Here is a 22,888-nt window from a genome sequence, read left to right as displayed (position 1 = left end):
TCCCTTTAAGCCAGAGAAGAGGAAATAGAAAAATTGGCTAGCTGATTCATCAGTCAAGATTAAAGATAAGTAGTAAACATAAATGATATTTCCTAGAGATTTTTCTTTTGAATTAAGAGAATTAATTGAATTAGAGAAGCAAAGGGTTTTCATGTAAAGAAAATGCATGGAACCAGAGGACAAGAAAAAGCATTAGACAGATGACTTTTTTGGAGTTCTTATGGCACCAAGCAGGAGTGAACACAATACATAAATGACTCATCCAGGAGAGATCATAATGGCACTGAAGGGAAGGTGGAGGTATTGATGGGGACAGCAAGAGCTAGGTTTTGAGAAGAAATGTTCCCACTCTGATAGGCATCAATAAAGCAATCTCCTTGGGTGCCACTGGATTGATTTAAAACTACAACCTTAGGGGTTTCACTTTACTGTGACAAATGGGTAAATTACTACTCAGATAGAGAGATGTTCTTAAGAGGAGTCCTTATTTTGACAGGATCCCAAAAGAAGCATAATGAAGACTAGGAGAGGCCAGAGGAGGTAGCACATGCCTATAATCTCTGCTACTGGATAAGGCTGAGGCTCGTGGATGGTGTGAGCGCAGGAGTTACAAGTTACAATGGGCTAAAGTCAATTGGGTATCCATCCTCCTTAAGTCTGGCACTAATATATTGAGACCCTGGAGTGGCGGCAGAGGAAAGGTCACCAGGCTACTTAAGAAGTGATGAATTGGCCCAGATCAGAATTGGAGGTCAAAGCTTCTGTGCTGATCATCAGTGAGATGGGATCTGTAAATGCCTACTGTGATCTCAGCCTGGGCAAGATAGAAAGAGGAAAAGGAAAGGGGAAGAAAGAAAGTGTGGGGGGAGGAGAAAGAAAAAGGGGAAGGGGAGGGAAAATAGATGAAAGGAGAGGAAGAGAAAGAAGAAAGAGAGGGGAAAGGAGGTGGACGAAGTGGGGAACAGGAGGAGGAGGAACAGGAGGAAGAAGGAGATGGAGAGGAGGAAGGAAAATTACTCTGAGAAGGATCCATAGGCATTACTAGCCTGCCAAAGGACCCCTCTACATGAAAAAGGTGAAGAATTCCTGCTTTAAAGGTTAAGGTTAGGACCAAATGAATACCCAGGAGGGTATTTGTCATGAGCAAAATATCGCCATAAAGCAAAGAAATATAAACAAATAGATGCCTATTGTCTGGGGAATGGTTACACAAACTGTGGCATACAGGTAATGGAAGATCATTGAACCCTAAGATACTCTGACTATAATAACTTTTAGTTCAAATGGTGAAAGGTCATATAGTCTAGCTCTCTCCTAAACAAACCTAATATGTAATAAAAGATCCCAGCTAGATGAATGATAAAGAGAACTGAAAAGAAACAGAAGATCTTCCATCTAGTGTAAAACTATACAGAAAGACAGCCAGAAGCTGGCAAATATCTGTCAAGTTTGTAAGAATAAAACAGAAAAAAGAGAAACTGAATGTGAAAAATTCAGAGAAGTATGGCAAGATATATGAACTGATAGAATGAAATACACAGAGCCAGAAAAGCAATATACATAATGTTCACAAATGTAAGCAGCCACCTAGCAGGCACAGTGGATAGAGTGCCAGTCTTGGAGTCAAGACGACCTGAGTTCAAATCTGATCTCAGATACCTATTACCTGTGTGACCCTGGGCAAGTCACTTAACCCTATTTGCTTCACTTTTTTCATTTGCAAAATGAGGTGGAGAAAGAAATGGCAAACCGCTCCAGTATCTTTGTCAAGAACACCCCAAATGGGGTCATGAGAAGCTGCGGACTATGAGTTGGAACATTACATAATTTATCAGACTCAGCTGATGTATTTACTAGTTCTGCTTAACTGCCTTTTTTCTTCTTATATTTCTTATTTTTATTTTATCTTTATTTTACCTTTACATTTCTTATCCTTATTTTATCTTTTATGCCTATGATTATTTCTCTTTATTTTATTCTTATTTTTCTTTTATCTTTATTCTCATATTCCTTTTATCTTTATTTTACTCTTATATTTCTTTCATTTTCTGAGGAGGTTCTCAGTGTATTGAAGGGAGGAAGAGTCTATTGAGAAATGAAAACAATGCAAAAACAAAAAGATATCCATAAAAATTAAAATTTAAAAAAAAATGTCATCATAGATCGTTCAGTCTGTCCAGGGATTTGATAAGAGGATGCGGACAAGTCTGCTACATCAAAGACCATTCACCAATCAAGGCCTGTTGTCACTGACCATAGGCTACAAGAGCAGTATGGTGAACTCAGTCCCTTGATTCGTGACAACAGAAAGGAAAGTCCAAAGAGAAACTCTAAGCTGAGAAATCAGAACAGGGTAAGAAAGGGCACATCTATTCAAAACCAAAGAAAAGAAGAAGAAGAAATAACAGAAAAAAAACTGTAGCAACCTTAAAAGCAGGAATTCTTCACCCTTTTCATGTAGAGGAGCTCTTTGGCAGGCCAGTAAAGCCTATGGACCCTTCTCAGAATAATGTTTTGGAATGCATTAAATAAAACATATCAGATTGCAGAAGAAACCATATGAAATATAGTTATCAAAATATTGTTTTAAAAATTAAGTTCACTGATCCCTGGTTAAGAACTCCTGCTTCAGGAGAACGTTGTACACACAGCAACAGCAACATTGCACGATGACCAACTTTGATAGACTTGGTTCTTCTCAGCAACACAATTCCAAAAGACTCACAATGAAAAATGCAATCCATATCCAGAGAAAGAACTGTGGAGTCTGAATGCAGATCAAAGCAGACAATTTTCTCTATTTTTTTTCTTTTTCTTTCTCACGGTTTTTCCCTTTGGTTCTGATTCTTCTTTACAACATGACTAATGTGGAAATACATTTAATATGATTGTACAGGTATAGCCTATATCCAATTGCATGCCTTCTTGGGGAGGGTAGAGAAGAGGAGAAAATTTAGGACTCAAAATCCTATAAAAGTAAATGTTGAAAACTAAAAATTAATTAATTAGAAAAACTGCTTTAAAAGACATAAATCCTAGCTATTATCATTTTTCTTCTCAGGACGGGGAAAAGGATGAGATGCGGCAAGCGAGGGAATTGAGTCAAATTACTTCTTTTTTGTTATGATGATGCCAACTTATCATGTCAATTAAATGCTTCACGGTTGTGTAGACATGGCTTTAAATGAAGAATGCTCAAGAGTAGAGTTCTACCAATCAGATCCTGAGACTACAACTCTAAGATGTCAAAAAGTGAAGAATTCCCACAGAGGAAGAGCTACCTGGGGACTCCTTACAGAGTCAGATCATTCTGTCTGCTTGTGACAGGGAGGCCAGGTGTCACCCTGGGCACAGAGAACAACGCAAGTAATCTCCCTGATCTCCGTAAGAGGGCCAAGGACTGTCCTACATATGCTGGCAAGCACAGCTGCTATGTTGGTAACTGTTTTCCTTTGTTACAAAGGGAAGTTCTAATGAGGGGGGAGAATTTGGAGGAAATGATTTTATATTTATTTATACAGATACTTAAAGACATGCATAGAATTTTTGTGTCTAATGAAGGTGCAAAAGAAATGGTCTGGCCCATTAGCCTTAATGGTCAGAGCGTGGCTTTAGGTTTTTCTGAATTTTTTTTAGAAAAGTTTTAATCATTCTAAGTAGTAGAAAATTGTAGGCCTCCTGATATGGATCACCACAGAACCTCTGGCAAGTCCCCAGGTCCCAAGGTTTCTTTTCTGCTTTTATCCTTTCTAGACCTCTTCACTGGATCTGGAATTGTTCAAGCAACATACACGGGCAATGTGGGAGATACAAGGAGTTTTGAACACATACTGAGCTTGCCATTCAAGAAAATTAATAAGAACATACACATAAAAATGGAAAAGTTATAACGAAGAACATTCTGTAAGTGTTCAATGTATACATATGTGTAAGGCCATTTTGTGGTATAAATGTGTGGAAATGTTCTAGTTATTTTATCTTAATTCTTATATTTCTTTTACGTATAACTAGAAAATATTATGTGGTATAGTGGATAAAGGGCAGGGTCTGAAATCAGGAATCTCTGAGCTCAAATCTGGCCTCAAATACCCATTAGCTGTGTGACCCTGAACAAGTCATTTACCCTCTGTTTGCCTCAGTTTCCTCCTCATCATCATAATAGTAATTATAATATTAACTCCCTCCCAGGGTTGTTGTGAGGATCAAATGATACTATATTTTTAAAGTCTTTATCAGAGTGCCTGGCACATAGTAAGAGCTATGTAAATGTTAGATATTATTACGATTCTACATGGAGACAAGACATTCCTATCTAAACCACACCAATAAAACAAAGAAGTTGATGCTGAGTGCTAAAAGAAGGGGATAGACCAATAAATCTTACAGTAGTTTAAGAGCAGGAGGGCATATTAACTACCATAGTCATGGAAAACATCATAGGGAAGGTGGGATTTGAGCCAAGACTGGATGGGAAGGATCTGGAAGGACAGTGAGGAATAGAGAGGGTACGTACAGGTAGACATACTGGCAATTGGCTTGGCATGAGAATGACCTGAGTTCAAATCTGGCCTCAGATACTTATGAGATATATGACCCTAAGCATGTTCCTTGTCCTCTGTTTGCTTCAGTTTCTTCATCTGTAAAATGGGGATAATAATAGTACCTCCCTCCCAGGACAGTTGTGAGGATCAATGGAGATAACATTGGTTAAGTGCGTTGCACAGTGCCTAGCACAAAATAGAAACTATATAAATGCTTATTTACTTCCCCTTCCCTAGGGACGGGAAACAATATAGACACAAATGCAGAGATGGGAAAGAACCTTGAGGTCATGGGGCTGTTTTGCATTTTATCCCATGAGCAATGGGAAACAGCAAAACATATAGAATAGTCAGGATTTCCCCCTAAAAATAAAACCATGTAACATCTTTTAGAGTATCACTTTTTAAAAAGTCCATGTTGCCCAGTTCGGTATAAACAGAGAAAGTAAGAGCTGAACATTAGGGATCATCTAGCCCAGGGGTTCTTAACTTGGGGTCAGTGAACTTTTAAAAAAATTTTGATAACTATATTTCAATGTAATTGGTTTCCTTTGTAATCCTATATATTTTATTTTGTGTATTTAAAAACATGGTCCTGAGAAGGGATCCATAGCATCTACCTGACTGCCAAAGGTATCTATGTCCCCCCCAAAAGATTAAGAACTATGGATTAAGATCTATCCCTACTCTCTTATTTTATAAATGAGGAAACTGAGACCCCAAAAGATTAACCACTCATGGTTGCATGGCAACTAGTTAGCAGCAGCCCTGGGATAAGATTCTAGGTCTCCTGTCTCCTAGACAGTGCTCTTACTACCTACTCACTATCATACACACACGCGCACACACACACACACACACACACACGCGCATGCACACATACACAACTATTTGCTTCTTTATTTTTGTTGCTGACATGGAAAATGTTTTCATATGGTAAGTCAGTTATTAATATCCTTTAACCACTTAAATTATTAGAGAATAAGCTATGTGTATATTATATAGGACATGTAATAATAATAAAAATATATGTATAATATCATATACCAGAGAAGTCTACAATGGTTGAAAAATATAGTGATAGATTAGATCCATGATAAAGTGCATCAAGGACAGCTAGGTGAGGTTGTGGATAAAGCACGATGTCTGGAGTCAGAAAGACCTGAGCATGAATCTGAACTCAGATACTTACTAGATGTGTGATCCTGTATAAGTCACTAAACTCTGCTTTAGTTCCCTCATCTGTAAAATGAACTGGAGAAAAAAATGGCAAACCACTCCACAGCATATTTGGTGAGAAAACCCCAAATGGGGTCATGAAGAGTTGAACATGACTGAAATGACTCAAAGAAAACAGCGTGAAGTCTCCACTACTAACCTGCTGTGGGACTTTAGACAAGTCATTTCACTTTTCTGTGGTCCCATTTCTTTAAAAATAGAGGGAATTCCCAAATTATTTTTTTAGACTCCATTTACCATGAATATTCTCTGGTTGTATGATTCATTCAGAAATATTTTACTAAGTCCATTCTCTATGCAGACCCACAGTGCTAGGTGTTGCAGTTGTGATGACTTGAAAACGACATAGTCCACATCTATCTATCTATCTATCTATCTATCTATCTATCTATCTATCTATCTATCTATCTATCTATCTATAGATATCTATATATATATAATGTCTATATATGTCTATATGCATATATATACACATATATTTTACCAGAGGTAGAGAAAGGACAACATATTTCAGAGATAAATATAGTAAAAGGTAGGGTGTGGTTGGGATGAAGGAGAGATACAGACAAAACGCTGTAGGGATTTTAAAGAAGAAAATATTTTCATCTGGAAAGAGAACAAAGGTTTCACAGAGGAGAAAGTAGCTGAACTGAGCCATAAGGGGTAAGCCAATGGGGCAAGTCATAAGCAGAGATGAAGAAAGGAATGTATTCCAAGGATGGGGCAATGGCTCATCCCAATAATGTCAAGGGGCAGAGATGGCATGTAGAGTTTGGGGAAGGTTTATAGTCAAACATAGTGGATACAGTATCAGGTCTGGAGCCAGGAAGGCTCAACTTTGTGAGGTCAAATCCAGCCTTAGACACTTACTAGGTCAGTGACCCTGGGCAAGTCACTTCACCTTGTTTGCCTCAGTTTCCTCATCTGGAAAATGAACTAGAGAAGGAAGTGGCAAACCACTCCAGCATGTTTGCCAAGAAAACTACAAATAGAGTCACAAAAAGCTGGACATGACCCAAAAAACAACTGACCAACAACAAAGTCCATTTTGGCTGAAATGTAATATATATGAAAAGAAATAATGGGAACTAAGGGTAAGATGATAGGCGATAGCTAGACTGTGGGAACTAAAAAGCCGAAGGAGTGTATAGTGTGAAGAAGGTGAAGTGATGGATTCAAGAAATTCTGGAAGAACCAACCAGCTTGACAATGGATTATGTATGGAAGGTGAGAGGAAAAAAATCAAATACTCTAAGGTTTCAACTCTGGGTAATAGCAATTACGAATGAAATTATCAATGAAACGGGGAAAACTGAATCAGGGTGGAAGCTTCTGGGGAAAGATAAGGAGCTTGCTTTTGGACATATTGAGTTTGCGGTGCTGTTCAAACACCCAGGCAAAGATATCAGTGAAGAACAAATACTGAATAAGTGCCTGCCATGTGCCCAGGACTGTTCTGGACACTGGAGAAACAAAAAGAAGAGTAAAACAGTCTCTACCCAGATGGAGTTTACATTCTACTGGGGACATTTTTCCAGAAGACATAGATATGGGGATCAGATTAGCTGACTGAAGAGGTTCCCTCCCACACTGAGATTCTATGAAGCAGTTTCCTACCTCTCAGCGTTCTGAGGACCAGATGAGATGATCTTTGTAAAATGCTTACCACTTCCCTGGACCTTAAACCTACTGCACTGTGAAGCTCAGACACCATGCGGCCCCTGCTCCTTGCCTAAAGGCTCTCTTCTGGAGCCCTCCTGGCTGAAGAGTGATTATCTGTAGTAACTGGCTGTTTCCTTCCCAGTCCCATGTCTTTCTTTTCTTTGCCTCATTAAAGGGGTCCATGCCCTGGCTTCTTCTTAAACAGGCCTGTTCACTGAATGGGTGTTACCTCTCCCTAAGTGAGTACTTGGCCTAAAGGGGCCAAGGTCTCCTAGTGCAGTCATCTTGATGAATATCTGGTCACTGGATTCAGATGGCTCTGGAGGAGAAGTGAGACTGGTGACCTTTCAAAGCCCTCCCTCACTCAAAACAAAGTCAAGTGTGAGTCATATCATCATTTCTCTGATGGCATGGTCTTCTTCAGCAACGAAGGACAAACACAATCACAGTGCCTGACACATGCTAGGGACTTCATAAATGCTTGTTTCCCTTGTTAACCCAAAGAACATGCCCTCAGAAACTTAGAAAAAGAAAAAGCATCTTGAAGTCCCCAAAGGAAAAATACCTTGTTTTGACTGTTACTCAGTTCATGTAGGGAGATTATAGTATAACAGATTAGAGTTCAGATCTAACCTCGGACCCCCATGTTCCCCAGAGGACCTATGATGAGGCATGTTACCTTTCTCCTGATAGAGACGTAATGGACACAAGGTCCAGAAAGAGTGATATGTTTCTAGACATGGTTGTTGTCTGGATTTGTTTTACTCAACTATGCTTATTTTTTAAACAAGGGTTTTCATTCTTTCTTTTCGTTTTTTAATTAAAGCAATAGTGATGCCAAAAATAAGATGCCTACTGAAACATTTTTTTAAATGTACAGAAGAGAATAGAAGGAAATGTGGAAGGAAGCACAGTAAGTCGAACTGTTTGAAAGTAATATGTAGAATTTATCACATACAGAAAAAAAATCAAATGGAATGAAACGGAGATTCACATTTTCATAGAGAATCTTCTTTTTGCATTCTGCTATGTGCTTAGAAATGTTTTTGTTGTTTCAGTTCAGAATAAAAAAAATTTTAATATATATGACAAACAAGTAAATATTTATTAAGAGTCAATTATATAGGGAATTATATAGGGAAATCCAAAGGCAGGTAACAAAAATGGCCTCTGTCCTATAATTTCTACAAACAAGAATTTACAGTGACCAATCAATGATCAATCAACCATTAAACATTTCTTAAGATCCTACTATGTGTCAGGCACAATGCTAAGCTCTGGGGATACAAAAAGAGGCCAAAGACAGTCCCTGCCTTCAAGGAGCTCCTTCTCTAATGAGGGTTGTTATTGTTGTTATGTTTGTCCTTCGTTTTCTAAGAAGAACTAATGACATGATTGCACTTGACTTTGTTTTGAGTGAGGGAGGGCTGTACAAAGTCAACCAGCCTCGCTTTCTCCTCCTGAGTCATCTGGACCAGATATTCATCAGGATGACTGGAGATGGCTCAGGATGTAATGGGAGACCTTATGTACTCATTTAGAGGGAGGTAACACCCATTCAATGAATAGACCTCTTTAATGAGGGAGTCACTAGGCAAGTCCCTCAGACAAGTATCTAAGACGAGTTATAGTGGGTAGAACTTGTGTTGATGGAGGGAGCTCCCAAAACAGGAATTCTCTACGCAGAAGAAATCACAGTTCTTTCATACAGGTGCATATTCATTCTGGCCAAGGCATTAGAAATGTAAATCAAGAGAAATTATTTCCAAAGGAGACATCAAAATCCATCTTGAGGGCAAGAGAGCATGCAACGTCCTCAAGAAGGGAAGAACTTGGAAATCATTAGCAGCGTTCTCAGCATTAGAAAAGGTGACTGAGGGGCAGCTAGGTGGCATTGTGGATAGACTTCTTAAACTTTTTCTATTCATGACCCCTTTTCACAGTTCAGCAGTTTTTGTTGGTGTTGTGTGGCCTGAGGGTATACATAGTGCAAAATGTACATGCTTTGTGTTCAGAACCAAGGCTGCAGTGAAGATGAGATATCTAACACAGGCAAGTGCTGCCAAAATCCTCTCGGATTCATTATGGTTTTGATTTTGGATTAATTTTTGGTCCTTTCATGTTCAGAAACCTTTTACTGTTGCCAAATTTTTTTCAACCATATACAGGGTTACAACACACAGCTTAAAAAGCACTGGTAGAGCACTGAGCTTGGAATCAAGAAGACTCATCTTCATGAGTTCAAGTCAGGCCTCAGACACTTTATTAGTTCTGTGATCCCAAGTCACTTAACCCCAACTGCCTTAAAAAAAAAAAAAAAAGGTGAATGAGGGAAGTGAGGTAAGGGAGGGAAGGAGAGTCCAGGTCTGGAATATTATAGGCTGGTTTACTAGTTAAATGGCAGGTGAAAGAGCTATCCCAGGGAAGGTCAGTTGGAATCTCTCAGCATACTCATTTGAACACTGGTCTTAATTCACACATTTATCCTGCATAATCTGTCACTGAAAAAACTTAAACTCAACATATTCAAATCTGAGCATTACATTTCTCTCTAAGCTATCAAGGTGACACAGTGGATACAGCACTGACTATGGAGTCAGGAAGACCTGGGTTCAAATCCTATCCCAGGCTTTATTGACTATGTGAGTCTAACGCGTCAATTAATCACATTCTATCCATCTCAACTGTGAAATGAGGATAATCATAGCAGCTGTTTCTGAGGGTGGGGTATGAGCTTTAAATAAGATAATACATATTTCAAGCACTTTGCAAACCTTAAAGCAGTATATAAGTCTGCCCACCTTTACCCATCTCTCATGTTTACAAACTTAGGATTGTATCTTTGACTCTTCTCCCTCCTTCACCTCTCAGATTACCTCTCTGAATATCTCCTGCATCTGCCCCCTCTTCCAGACTCCTTCTGCCACTGCCTCTCTTATTACAAGAGTCATCTTACCAGTGTTTCAGCCTCCACTCTCTCCCCACTTGCAATCCACTCTTCATACAAATGTCAGGACAGTCTTTCTTACATAGATATCTCATCGTGGCATTTCACAGCCCAGAAATCTTCAGTTATTCCTTATTGTCTTCCAAATAAAGTTCCAACTTCTTAACTTAGCATTTAAGGCCAGTCTCCACCTGACAACAATTTACTTTATCTCTTATTGCTTCTATCATGCAATCTCTCTCATCCTTCCTTCCTTCCTTCCTTCCTTCCTTCCTTCCTTCCTTCCTTCTTTCCTTCCTTCCTTCCTTCCTTCCTTCCTCTTCCTTCCTTTCTCTCTAGCTCTTTTCTTTCTTTCTTTTTTTCTTTCTTTCTTCCTTCTTTCCTTCCTTTTTTTTTTGGAGGCAGTCAGTGTTAAGTGACTTGCCAGTCAGCCAGTAGACAGCTAGTAAGTAACTGAAGCCAGATTTAAACTCAGGTCCTCCTGACTCTAGGACCTGTGCTCCATACATGGCACCACTCAGCTGCCCCCATGCAATCTATTTCAACCAAACTGACCCTGAATCTATTCCACATTCTCATACCTCCATGCACATGCTCATGTCGTTCCTTTAGTTCAGATTGCCCTCTTCCCCCATTCAATTACTGCTACCCTTTAAGATCCAACTCAGATGAAACCGCCTTCATTCCCAGACCCAAGTGATAACAATCCTCCCCTACAGATGTCGCACTGCACTCTTTGTAACTCTGATGCATGCATGTGACATTATAAATTAAGAAGCAGTTATCTATAGTGGACAGAGGACCAACTTTGGACTCAGAAAAGCCTGGGTTTAAGCACTAACTAGGACACACAGAAGCTGTGTGAACATAGGCAAGTCAGACAGCTCTCTAAGACTGCACTGGTAAACTAAGTTTCTGTAGGAGTTCTCTATATCAATGAAATTGCACATTTGGACCCCCCCCCCAAAATGGTATATTTCAGCAGTCTATGTTGAGAAGGGGTACAGTGGATAGAGTGCTGGTCTTAGAGTCAGGAAGATCTTAGTTCAAATATGATCTCAGACACTTACAAGCTGTATGACTCTGGGCAAGTCACTTACCTCTATTTGCCTCATCTATAAAATGAGCTGGAGAAGGAAATGAGAAACTATTCTAGTATCTTTGCTGAGAAAACCCCAAATGAGTCACAATGAGTCAGACACAACTGAAACGATTGAACAATAAATAGACTGTTAGTACCCTTTAAAATTTCCTTCTTGAGCAAAGCTCTACTGACCCTACCTTAGATACCCCTCTAGAACCTATGATCGTGGCCTTATCACCTGGAGTTAAACAACCACAAACATGGGTAGCATCAGCCTCTAAGCCAACCACTCAAAGTAGCCAATCAGCCCAGACACTAAAGAGAGAGTCATTCATTTATTCAGCAAATATTTATCAAACACTTACTGCACAAGATGGTTTGTGCTAGTTTCTGAGAGAGCTACAAAGATAACAGACTCAGTCCATAACTTTAAGGAACAGTGAGTTTACAATAAACAAAATTACTTCTACTTTTGTTTCCTTTCCAGTGGCCTTCCATGGGGATCCATGGCTATGGGGATTATTTCAGCCCTCTTGAAATATGAAGATACTGGATCCTTTAGTGATAATGGGAAATGCTGGGCAAGGATCGGAAAGGGTACAAGGTAGCTTCAGTAGGTATAAGTAGGTATTGTCCTGGTTTTTATCACATTTGGAAATTTCTGCTAGAATGGAGATCTTCCTATCTGCTCTCAAGGAGAAGAGTGTCCCATTCTGACTAACCTACTACACTCACCCTCTGCAGAAACTCCGTCCTCTCTTTCTTTTTGTTCCGGCATCGAGCTGCTGCTACTTTGTTCTTCTCCCGGCGCCTTTTCCTCCGCTCCTCTTCCTCATCTAGCTGTTAAGAGTAAACATAAGAGTTGAGAAAATGTACCTCTATCTTTCTCTGGCAGAGATGGAGGACTATGAGTATGGAATATGACGTATACTGTCAGACAAAATTGATGCACTCATACGTGTGAGCACACAAACACACATACACATACAATGTACTTCAAATCAGAAGGGAAACAGTTAACTAGGGAAAAAAATCTTTGCAGCAAGTTTCTCTGATAAAGGTCTAATATCTAAGATATATAAGGGACTAGTTCAAACTTATAAGAACAAGAACCACTCCTCAGTAGATAAATGGTCAAAAGTTACAAACAAAGCGTTTTCAAAGGAAAGAAATTCTAGAACTGAGAAAATCAAGACAAATATAAAAAAATGCTTCAAATGGCCAATAATTAGAGAAGTGCAAATGCAAACAACTCTGAAGTTCCACTTCACATCCATTCTATTGACAAACAAGATAATATAGTAAAATAATAAATGTTCGAGAGGCTTCAGGAAAATAGGCATATAATGAATTGTTTGTGGATGGACCTATGAATTGGTCCAACCATTCTGTAAAACAATTTGGAACAAAGCCAATAAACTGTGTGTGTACCTTTCTACTCAGAAATAGAACTGTTAGCTTTATGCACCACAGAGGTCAAAAAAAGACGAAAAGGATTCATATATACAAAAATATTTATGGCAGCTTTTTTCACATGGCAGAGTACTGGAAATAAACAGGATGACTATTCAGTGGAGAAGGACTGAACAAATTATGGCCTATGAATATATTAGAATACAATGATAATGGTTAGCATTTATACAGTGCTCTAAGGTCTACAAGGGCTTAACCTGCTATCCTCTTTGATCCTCCTGACAACTCTGTAAGGGAGGTGCCATTATTATCCCTGTCTTATAGACAAGGAAACTGAGTCTGAGAAAGGCCAACTGACTTTCCCAGAATCACAGAGCGAGTACATGTCCAAGGCTGAATTTGAACTTATGTCTCCCTAACTCCAAGTCTGGCATTCCATCTAGTATGATACATTACGTTCTGCAAGAAAAGATGCAAGGGACAGTTTCAAAGAAACCTATGAAGACTTCTATGAACAGATGAAGAGTGAAGGGAGTGGGACCAGGAGGACAATTTGCACAATAATAACGTTGTAAAGAAAAACAATTCTAAAAGAGCTGAGATCTCTGATCAATGCAATGACCCACAATGATTCCAGAGGACTGATGATGAAGATGGAAACCATCTCCTATCAGAGAGGTGATGGAATTATATCTACATTTTGTACATAGCCAATGTGAGAATTCTTCTTGTTTCACTATGCATATGTGTTACAAAGGTTTTGCTTTTCTTTTCAGTTTTGAAGAGAAACTTGAGGAAGAGAGAGCTAGAGATAGGGATGTCCACAAAAAAAGGAAATGAAAAGAAACAAAACAAGCGCACTGAAGCATTTTTTTTAAATGCACAGAAAAGAACAAAAGGAAGGCCAGAAAGACTCACAGGACAGTGACACAGGGTTAATCACAGGATTATAAATGTGGAGTTGGAAGGGACCTTATAGGCTATGTTGAATGTATCATGCACTTGAAAAAAAAGCAAGCTGTGGATAACAGAGACATACAGTTTAATGTTCAACCTTCTTTTTCTCTTCTACTATGTATGTAGAAATGCTCATTTTGTTTGTTTTTTGTTAAGGTCAGAAGCTTGATGCATTTCTTGGACTGGATGAACCTTTTTTTTCTCTTTCTAAATCTTTGCTATAAGGTATGACTTGCAAGGCAAGGGAAGGGGGATGGGAAATTTTGGGAAAGGAAGATAGTATAAAAACAAAAGACATCCACAAAAATAAAATGTTTTGGAAAAGCACACACAGCCACAAGTCAGACTAGAGAACTAGACAGGTCCACAGCGTTCCAACATGACAACTGCTTACCCCAGACTGCCTGCTGAGACCAAGCCTTACCTATTTCCAGTAGACATCTATCTCCTCTAACAAACTGGTGCATGAGATGTACCCTGGGCTGCCAGACCAAATGACTCCAGGTCTGAGAAGAAGCAAGCCCTCCATGTCAAATCTAAGTCGCCAACAAAGCCAGTGGGACATTTTCCCAAGCATCTCGCAAGGCTGCAGCTTGGATACTACCATCTGTCAATAAATAGGGCGGCAACCTAATAGGAGATGAAGCCAAGTTTTCTGCTGTCATCCTAACCCAGTCCAAGCCCTCAGGACAGATTTTCCAGGTCACCAATTTTCAAATACTTTCTAAAGAAAGGCTCCTTTTGGCATGGGTTCAAATTTCACAACTCTTCTTTAAATTTTCCTCTCCCATCATGCCTTCTGTAAGTACTACCTTAACTTAACCATGTTTCCAGAATCTCATTTTTCATCCTCTCTGGTGTACACAAATACCTTTCAGATCCCACTCCTTTTCCCTCTGAATGGTCTCTGAGCCCTTTTCCTTCCCCATCCCTTCCCCATCATTTTTCATTCTTTTCCTTATCTCCTCCATAGTTGGTACCCACTTCCCCTGAAATCCTATGTTAGAGGATCCCTTCAGGCTCCCTCAATCACAGTTTAGGAAATACGTTTGTTCAAAAAGCTTCAGTGGCTTCATATTGCTTATAAAATAAAATACAAATTCCTCTGTTGGACATTTTACAAACTGGCTCCAATCTACTTTTCCAGGCTCGTTGTACATTATTCCTTCACACTTCAGATTTCAGCCAAACTCCTCTACTTGTTCTCCATATACCACATCCCATCACCATGCCCTCAACAAAGACCATTCCCTAAGCGGGGAATAGACGCCATCCTTACCTCCACCTCTGTTCCCTTCAAAATTCAGTTCAAGCACAACTTCTTACATGCCCCTGTTCCAAATCTCTCCCAGACCCTTCCAGGCTCCCCAGCTAAAATGTATACATTGTGTATTTACATATAAAAGGTAAGCTACCTGAGGGGAGGAATTGTTTTATTTTTGTTCACATCCAAGGCACTCAGCAACAGTAGATGTTTAGTGCATATTAAATTGAAATAGCGCTCCAACTTTAGGAAGATCAGCCTTGTTCCCTTGTCTTTTTAATCTTTTCATGAAAATGGGGTTCTGCAGTTAAGAATTAAAGAATCCACGATGCATGGAGGTTGTGCAGTGGACAGAGGGTCAGGTCTGGAGAGAGGAATGGACGGATGAGCTCAAATCTGGCCTCAGACACTAACTAGCTGCGTTACCTGGGCAAGTCACTTAACCCTGTTTACCTCAGTTTCCTCCTCTGTAAAATGACCTGGAGAAGGAAATGGCAAACCACTCCAATATCTTTGCCAAGAAAACCCCAAATCAGGTCACAGAGTTAGACGTGACTGGAAACAAATGAAAAACAACAACAAAAGGGAAAAAAGATAATCACCAACCAGATTATCTTTAAACTCTTCCAACCTACTGCTCTTCACTTGAACTCAGCATCATACCTGAAAGTGACCAACTAGCTGCCCACAAAAATTATACCTAGAGAATACAGCATGCCTTGCTAGTCTTGGGACGCTCTAGGGTCAAAGGTTGCTTGAGAAGTTGCCAAATCCCTACAGGCTTGCCAATGCCCTCACCTCTGGAGCCAGGAACGTGGTCCAACAGCCCCGGGCCTGGACCAAGCAAGTGCCTGGCTGAACAGGATTCCAGCCAGAAAAATGAATGGCTCTAGTCACCTAGAAACACAATCTCGGAGAGGCCCAGGGCTGAGGATCCAGGTTCATAATACAGAGCTCACAGCAGGTCTCAAGTCCAGTGGATTCTTCCTCTTGTACTGTATACCTGCTAGGCAGAGTCTGGAGGATCATGTTCTATTCTCACTCCACATCAGGAGGCTGGCTAGAGAGAAAGACAACTTGTCATCATCCCTGAACACAGGTGACAGTCAGCCTTCAGCCTCCCAAGAAATTAACTCCCAAGTTGTAATGTCCTAGCTGTCCCCTAAAAGAGGAGAGGAGGAGCGGATGGTGAGAGGGAGCCGTGATGAAACTTTCACTACTTAACCTCAGCCAGGGTAAGGCTGAGGTAACACCAATAGGGAGGGGAAAGGGAAGGAATTAGAGGAAGTAGCTGCTGGCAGTGCAATCCCACTCATGGTCAAGGAGGTTTGCCCACAAACTGCCAAGATGGTGTGCAACCTGGGTATACTTGCTGTTGGACAAATAAAACCTTGAACCTCCCCCCCATGCCACACCACCCCACCCCACCCTTTCAGGAACTATAGTGATCAAGTCTGGTTTCCCCATCTCATGTTATTTACAAAAGCTAATCCTTTCCACCAGGCTATCAAACCTAAGAGGGTCACATACTGGCCCATAGTCATGATGAAATAGTAGCTGTGTCACTCTTTATTGAACTTACTGTTCTCTCAGGCAGATCTCTAAGACTGTAAGTTGTAGTTCTGTTGGTAGATGGAACGTCCCCTCCCTGGGATTTTCAATACCAATGAAATCACAGGTCCAGACTCATATTATTATTTATCACCATCATCATCATTATGTTATGCAGTTCCTTCCCCACCATTTGCCAGGAATTGACCCTCCCCTTCACCTTCACCATTTTCTACTTCAGTCAGGTAGCCTTACATTAGCCTGGTCAGTTAGGCTTGGAGATGGGTTCCTACCTTCACAAGAAACTGAGGATCAGTAAGGGATTGGCAAATACCATTGTTTGAGACTGGTGATGCTTCTACCCATTGCTCATATTTCCTGCTTGGTCCTTGGTCTTTCATTTCCTCCTGGTCTTCCTACCTAGATCCTTAAGGCTTGTCCATCCACTAAGACTCTGGTCCTGTTATTTCCTGGCTTTGACCTTTGGTGCCAGTATATGACTCTACTCTGTACTGCCACTGGCCCCTGAGTAACAGCTTCCAGGCTCATTCTGAAAGGCAGGGAGATGTCCCGAGTGAGAACAGCACCACAGGCTACTGGTAGGTGATCCCCAAACCTCACTCCTGTGTAACCCTGAGGAAGTCCTCTCTTCCTTCTGAATCTCAGTTTTCTCAACTGTAAAATGAAGTGGTCAGATTTTAATTCAATTCAGCAAACATTTACTAATTATCTAATATATACTAGTGTTACAAACACAAACTGAAAAGTCTCTACCTTTAACTAGCTTACATTCTACTGGGAGAGGAGGGAGAAGAAAGGATCTCTAAGGTCCATTTCAGTACTAAATCCTGTGAAACTGGAGTCAGACTCAATTAACTCCCATATCTACCTCTCATTTGCCCCTCCTTCCCTCAATTTGATTCTCTTGGTCCCATTTCCTCATTTAATGCTCAGTTTAATATCTTCTGTTTAACATTAACACCACCAAATAAATGCACAAAGTCCCCAAACCCTCAGTCATTTTCCCCCCATACTCCATGTAGCATGTACCAATGTCTCATAATAGTTATGATTAGATTTAGCCCAAATTCCACTTACAGCTATTTCAGTTGTCTTGTCCTCATAAGAAATGGAAACTAAGGACCAGTGTACCTCTTCCAATTGTATCCTTGAATACTAAGTCAATCCTTTTCTCTCCTCTATACCAACTATGGGACTCATGTTCTAATGGGTCACTTTTCACCTCCACACAGACAAAAAATTTTAAAGAATGGTTAAAGAAGAAAGACTCCTGCAACTTTAATGACAAATGAAGATATTAGAGCAGGGATGGGGAACTTAGAGTCTAGAGAAGAGAAACCTAAATGATTAAAGACTTGAGAAGAGACCATACCATGAAAAATTAAAAGGAACTAGATATAACTTGGGGAAAAATAAAATATTAAATTTAAAAATAATTTTTTTTCAAAAAAAGGAACTAGGGTTAGTTGGCATTGGTCTCCCAATTTTACTCTTTCTTCTTTGTAAGTCTGGAGCTTCACAGTGCCTGGCACATAGTAAGAACTTAAGTAAAAATACCTGTTGACTTGACCATTTGCTTCTAAATTACATTTCAATCAATTGGTCAGCTCTACACACCAATTCCAACAAAAATCTAAAAAATCACACCAAGTCTAATAATGATCAAGAAATCCAACAAAAAATTACAGAAAGTAACTTCTTCCACCGCAGAACTGCACAGAAAAGGTCAACAAGACACCTATGAAAATGGGAAAGGGGGGCACAAAAACACTAGTGTAGACTAAATAGACCATCAACCTCTCATCAAGACCAGAGATGGACTGTTACATGTGCTGCTTGCAAGGCTCTCTGTATTTGGACGAAGAAAGATCAAAGGAATTTTCTGAGAATGTCTCAGGTAGCTGGAAACTAATAACAGCAACCTTTGAACCTATAAGGACCACTCAGGCTAAGATCCTTAGGACTCTGTTCTTGGATACCATAGAGATTCCTGAAAATCTAGTACTCTGAACTTCAAAGACAAAGGGAGGCCTAACTCCACGATAATGTGAAGGTTGGTGTAGAAACCTAGGCCCAGGTTGACACCAATCTGGACCAACTTCCCCATCCAAAAGGCAGCAGAATGTGGAGCCTGGTCCTAGCACAATGCCCTAGTCTAGGAACTAAGGCTAAAGAGTGCACACAAGAAGCTACAGACTGCTGTAAAGAATTATAATAGATCCAGATATACCCAAAAATCTAATCCAGAAGAAAAGACATTCCATAACAATTGCAAGTAGACTCAAAGGAAAAAATGAAATTTTCCATGAGAAAAAGAAATGAAATAAGAAATTAAAAAAAAAAAGTTCTAGAAGTGGAAGGAAATAAATAAATTAGAACAGAAAGTGGTGAACCTTGCCAAAGTAACAGAGTTCTTGAAAATTAGAATAGGAAAAACATAAATCTATACTTCTGTGAGAAGAAAACATATTAGAACAAAATCAATAGATTGAAAAGGCAGAAGGAGGGTAAATTCTATGTTATCAAAAACAATTGACCTAGAAAACAAGTCAAAGAGATAATTTAAGAACCAGTGAGGTCTCTGAAAACCATGATTAAAAAAAAATCCTGGACATTATACTTAAAGAAATCATAAATAAAAAGTGCCCAGTTCTGTTAGAGCCTGAGGGCAACGTGAAAATAGGAAGGATTTGTCAAGCACCTCTCAAAAGAAGCTGCAGGAATGACTTAGGAATGTCACAGCCAAAATCTAGAGCTTCCACACCAAAGAAAGAGACCACAAACTGGAAAAGAGTTCAAGTTCTAAGGAACGATAGTCAGAGTCTCACAAGACCTGGAAACTTGTACTATAAATGAGATCTTGAAATATGATGTTCCAAAAGAAAAACAGATAAAATAACCTGCAATGCAGGTGAGAATCATAAAGGCGAAAAACGTGGATCTTGAATGGAGGGAAGGACTTGGAAAAATGTCTGATGAAAGGACTAGAGCTGAATAGGAACTGTGAAATGCAAACACAAGACTTGAGAGAGGGGCTAATTCTCTAACAAAGGGAGAAAAAAGAAGGGTCCCTTAAAACACTTAATGTCTTCAAAAAGTACTTAGGGATTTGGAGTCCCATAGGCTTCACCAGAGGGTCACCCTCCCCCCCCCCCCCCCCCTTCGCTTTTCAGCTCCTTTTTATATGTTATCTTTCCATTAGAATGTGACTCCCTGAGGACAGGGACTGTCTTTCTGCTCCATTTGCATCCTCAGTGCATAGTAAGCACTTAATAAATGCTCACTGAAATAAAAATGATGAGAGTTAACATTTACATGGTGCTGACTATGTGCCAGGGACTGCGCTGAGTGCCTTAATTTCTATGTCATCTGATTCTCACAATGACCATGGGAGGTAGATGTTATTATTATCCCTGTTTTACAGACGAGGAAGCTGAGACAAACAGAGGTTAAGTGACTTGTCCAGGATAACACAGCTAGTAGGTGTCTCCAGGGGAGATTTGTTGACTAGATTTAACTTAATAAAACCAGAGGACCTAGGAGGCGTGTGGGGGGGGGGGTAGTTTTACTCTGAGGGTTTTCAGAAGGGAAAGAAAAGAGTCTTTTGGTAGTATAGCTCATAAGCACTTACTAGCATCCCTCCCCTCTTCCACCTCTTCCCCATCATGATTATGAGATGACAGTAATTAGTCATCCAGACTTAATCATCTTTTTTTAAAAGAAATTATTTAATAGTATTTCATTTTTTCCAATTACATGAAAAGATAATTTTCAACATTCTTTTTCTTAAAGATTTTGAGCTCCAAACTTCTCTCCCTCTTTCTCTCCCTTTCCTGCTCCCCAAGCCAGCAAGCATTCTTTATACAGCTTCTAATAAAGGATATCTACTAAGGAGCATAGTGATGGTGGTTCGTATGAAACATTCAACCCCAAAATTCTGTGATGCAGTCTCCCTCCAGTACCTACCGAGTGTGGACCTACTCTTAGAGATGTGTGACAAGGGGGGTAAACTCAGCTCCTGGGTACTGAAAGTACTTGTGATGTTCCCCTTAGGCAGGGGGTAGTTCTGCTGAATTTCTTCTAGAATTCAGAAGCTACTTTCCCTCAATGTGTCTATTTTGTCCTCGGTTTTCCTTACAAATGCAGAGGGGTACTATTTCAGGACCAGGATACTAACAGTAAATCACCAAATCCTCCACCCTCTGAAGTTCACAAAGTCCTCACCTAACCAGGAAGGGAGGAGGAGGAGGAGACTGAGACCAAGAAGAGCCAAGGCTCTTCTCCTCTCACCTCCCCCTACAAATGATTCCTTTCAGGGGCTTGGCTGGAAACTCCAACCACTAAACTATCAGACATTTAAATCCGGGAATTCCAAACTGGATTGCTATTTTACCAAGGACCCATAGGGTGTAATCAACTTTTCTCAACCAATACTAACACAGTTTGGGGGCAAGACACTGCCTTTTATCCAATATCTTTCAAAGTCTTCTAAATTGATTAACTGATGCACTTAGCCTAAAGCCTATAACTGATTGATAGATTCAATAAAGATGTCTAGGCCTCATTTACAACCAGCTCATAGATTGACTGATTGATTTTATCACCTGACCTTTATCCAGGCATTAGCATCAGGTTACTTCAAGTAGGGCAGAGTAAGAGATTGACACGAGTAAATTTCCACCCCCACTTCACCCCCATTCTTACATATACAATGACAAGAACACTGGAAAAAGTTTTTGAAAGACCCAGGATCTGGGATGAAAACAATTAACTAACCACCTGTATGAGAGGACCTGTGATAAAACGTGTCACCCACTTCTTGACATGCAGATGATGAACTCGAGTCATAACAGAGATAACACATTTTTAGACATGCCCATTGTTTGAATCTGTCTTTTTGCTTACTGATTCCAAGGTGGCTTTTTCCTACTATTTGGGGGGAGGGAGCCTTGATGGTGGTATGAAAAATGAAAAAAACCAGAGTTATTGAAATAGAATGAATTCATAGACAGGCAGGACAGCTTTGAAAATAATGGGCTGAGTCTTTACACTTGTCAAATACTTGTACATGTATACACACACACACACATATATACATACAGATATGTATATACATATATATTTTAAAGCACACAGTATGGAGCAATGAGTTGTAGTTTCATATAAAATTCTCATTTTGTCTTTTATTTTGTATATGAAAGTACTCTCTTTTTGGCATTTAAGTTCAAGATTAAAAATGTTTTAAACTAAAAATCCCATTTCCATCACACACTTGACAGTTCTCTAAAACCTCAGCCTAAAAATGGCTGTTATCCTTATCAGGCTTACGATTCTTCATACATCTACAGCACGCAGAATCAGAGCATCTAAAGGAAGATGGTAAAAGGGAGATGGAGAAGTGAGAGGAAAACAAGGCCACCTGAAGCTCAGCACCTTTAGGACACGCCAAAGATCAGAGTGACTCACCAACTAGTTTCCTGGCCAGTCAGTCGGTCAATAAACACATATTAAGCACTGATTTTGTGGCTAGGACTGTGTTAAATGCTAAGAATTTAAGGAAAAAAAGGGAAAAAGGGGGAGAGGAGAGAAAAAGAGAGGAGAGGAGAGGTAACAGAAGGGGAGGGGAGAAGAGACATGATTCTGGCCCTCAAGGAACTTATAATCTAAAGGAGGAAGACAGCGCACAAAAGGAAGCTGGGATGGGGAGAAAAGGAGAAGGTACTTGATAACTGTGTCCAGAGTAGTGAAGCAGGCAGGAAATGAAGAGCGGCTGGCCAAGTGCCCTCCTTCAATGGAGGTCCTGGGAAGAGATCTCCAACTTGTACCCTCTCCAATCAGAAGGACGAGCCCCAGGGCCAAGGGTACGGATGAGGTATGAGTTCCAAGATTTAAGCAATCTTGCACGATGATGAATGATGAGTTTCCTCGGGGTATGATGGATGATGTCAAGAGAAAAGCAGTCCAGTGAAAGATGGCTTTCCTACATCTTTACTCTCCAAGGCCCATAACCTCAAATTCCAAAGGAAACCCCTGATTTTCAAGATTTCTCCTTATCAGATCCTATTTTTCCCTGGGCTATATTCTGTGTCTTTCAGTAAAGCATGGGTGTCCAATACAAAGGTGATATTTTGTATCAGAGAAGTGCACAGCCATAGAATCTCAGGCCTCAGGGGTCATTTGCCCAGCTTGCACCTGAATGAGAATCCCTC

At 40.0% G+C, this 22,888-nt stretch overlaps 1 protein-coding gene across 2 annotated transcripts in view; it reads right to left on the bottom strand.

Moving 5' to 3' along the window:
* The window catches only part of JDP2 (Jun dimerization protein 2), a 77,035-nt gene that overhangs the window by 6,804 nt on the left and 47,343 nt on the right, over positions 1 to 22,888 (bottom strand). For both annotated transcript variants that reach the window (XM_072623496.1, XM_072623497.1), the window contains exon 3: positions 12,209 to 12,313. In XM_072623496.1, the coding sequence (XP_072479597.1) occupies positions 12,209 to 12,313 (105 nt within the window). The remainder of the gene's footprint in view (positions 1 to 12,208; positions 12,314 to 22,888) is intronic.

The sequence above is a fragment of the Notamacropus eugenii genome, chromosome 7 (genome assembly GCF_028372415.1).
Source record: "Notamacropus eugenii isolate mMacEug1 chromosome 7, mMacEug1.pri_v2, whole genome shotgun sequence".
In the NCBI taxonomy this organism is placed as follows: Eukaryota; Metazoa; Chordata; class Mammalia; order Diprotodontia; family Macropodidae; genus Notamacropus; species Notamacropus eugenii.
The sequence above is the reverse complement of the archived record's forward strand: the minus strand, read 5'-3'. Positions and strand labels throughout refer to the sequence as shown.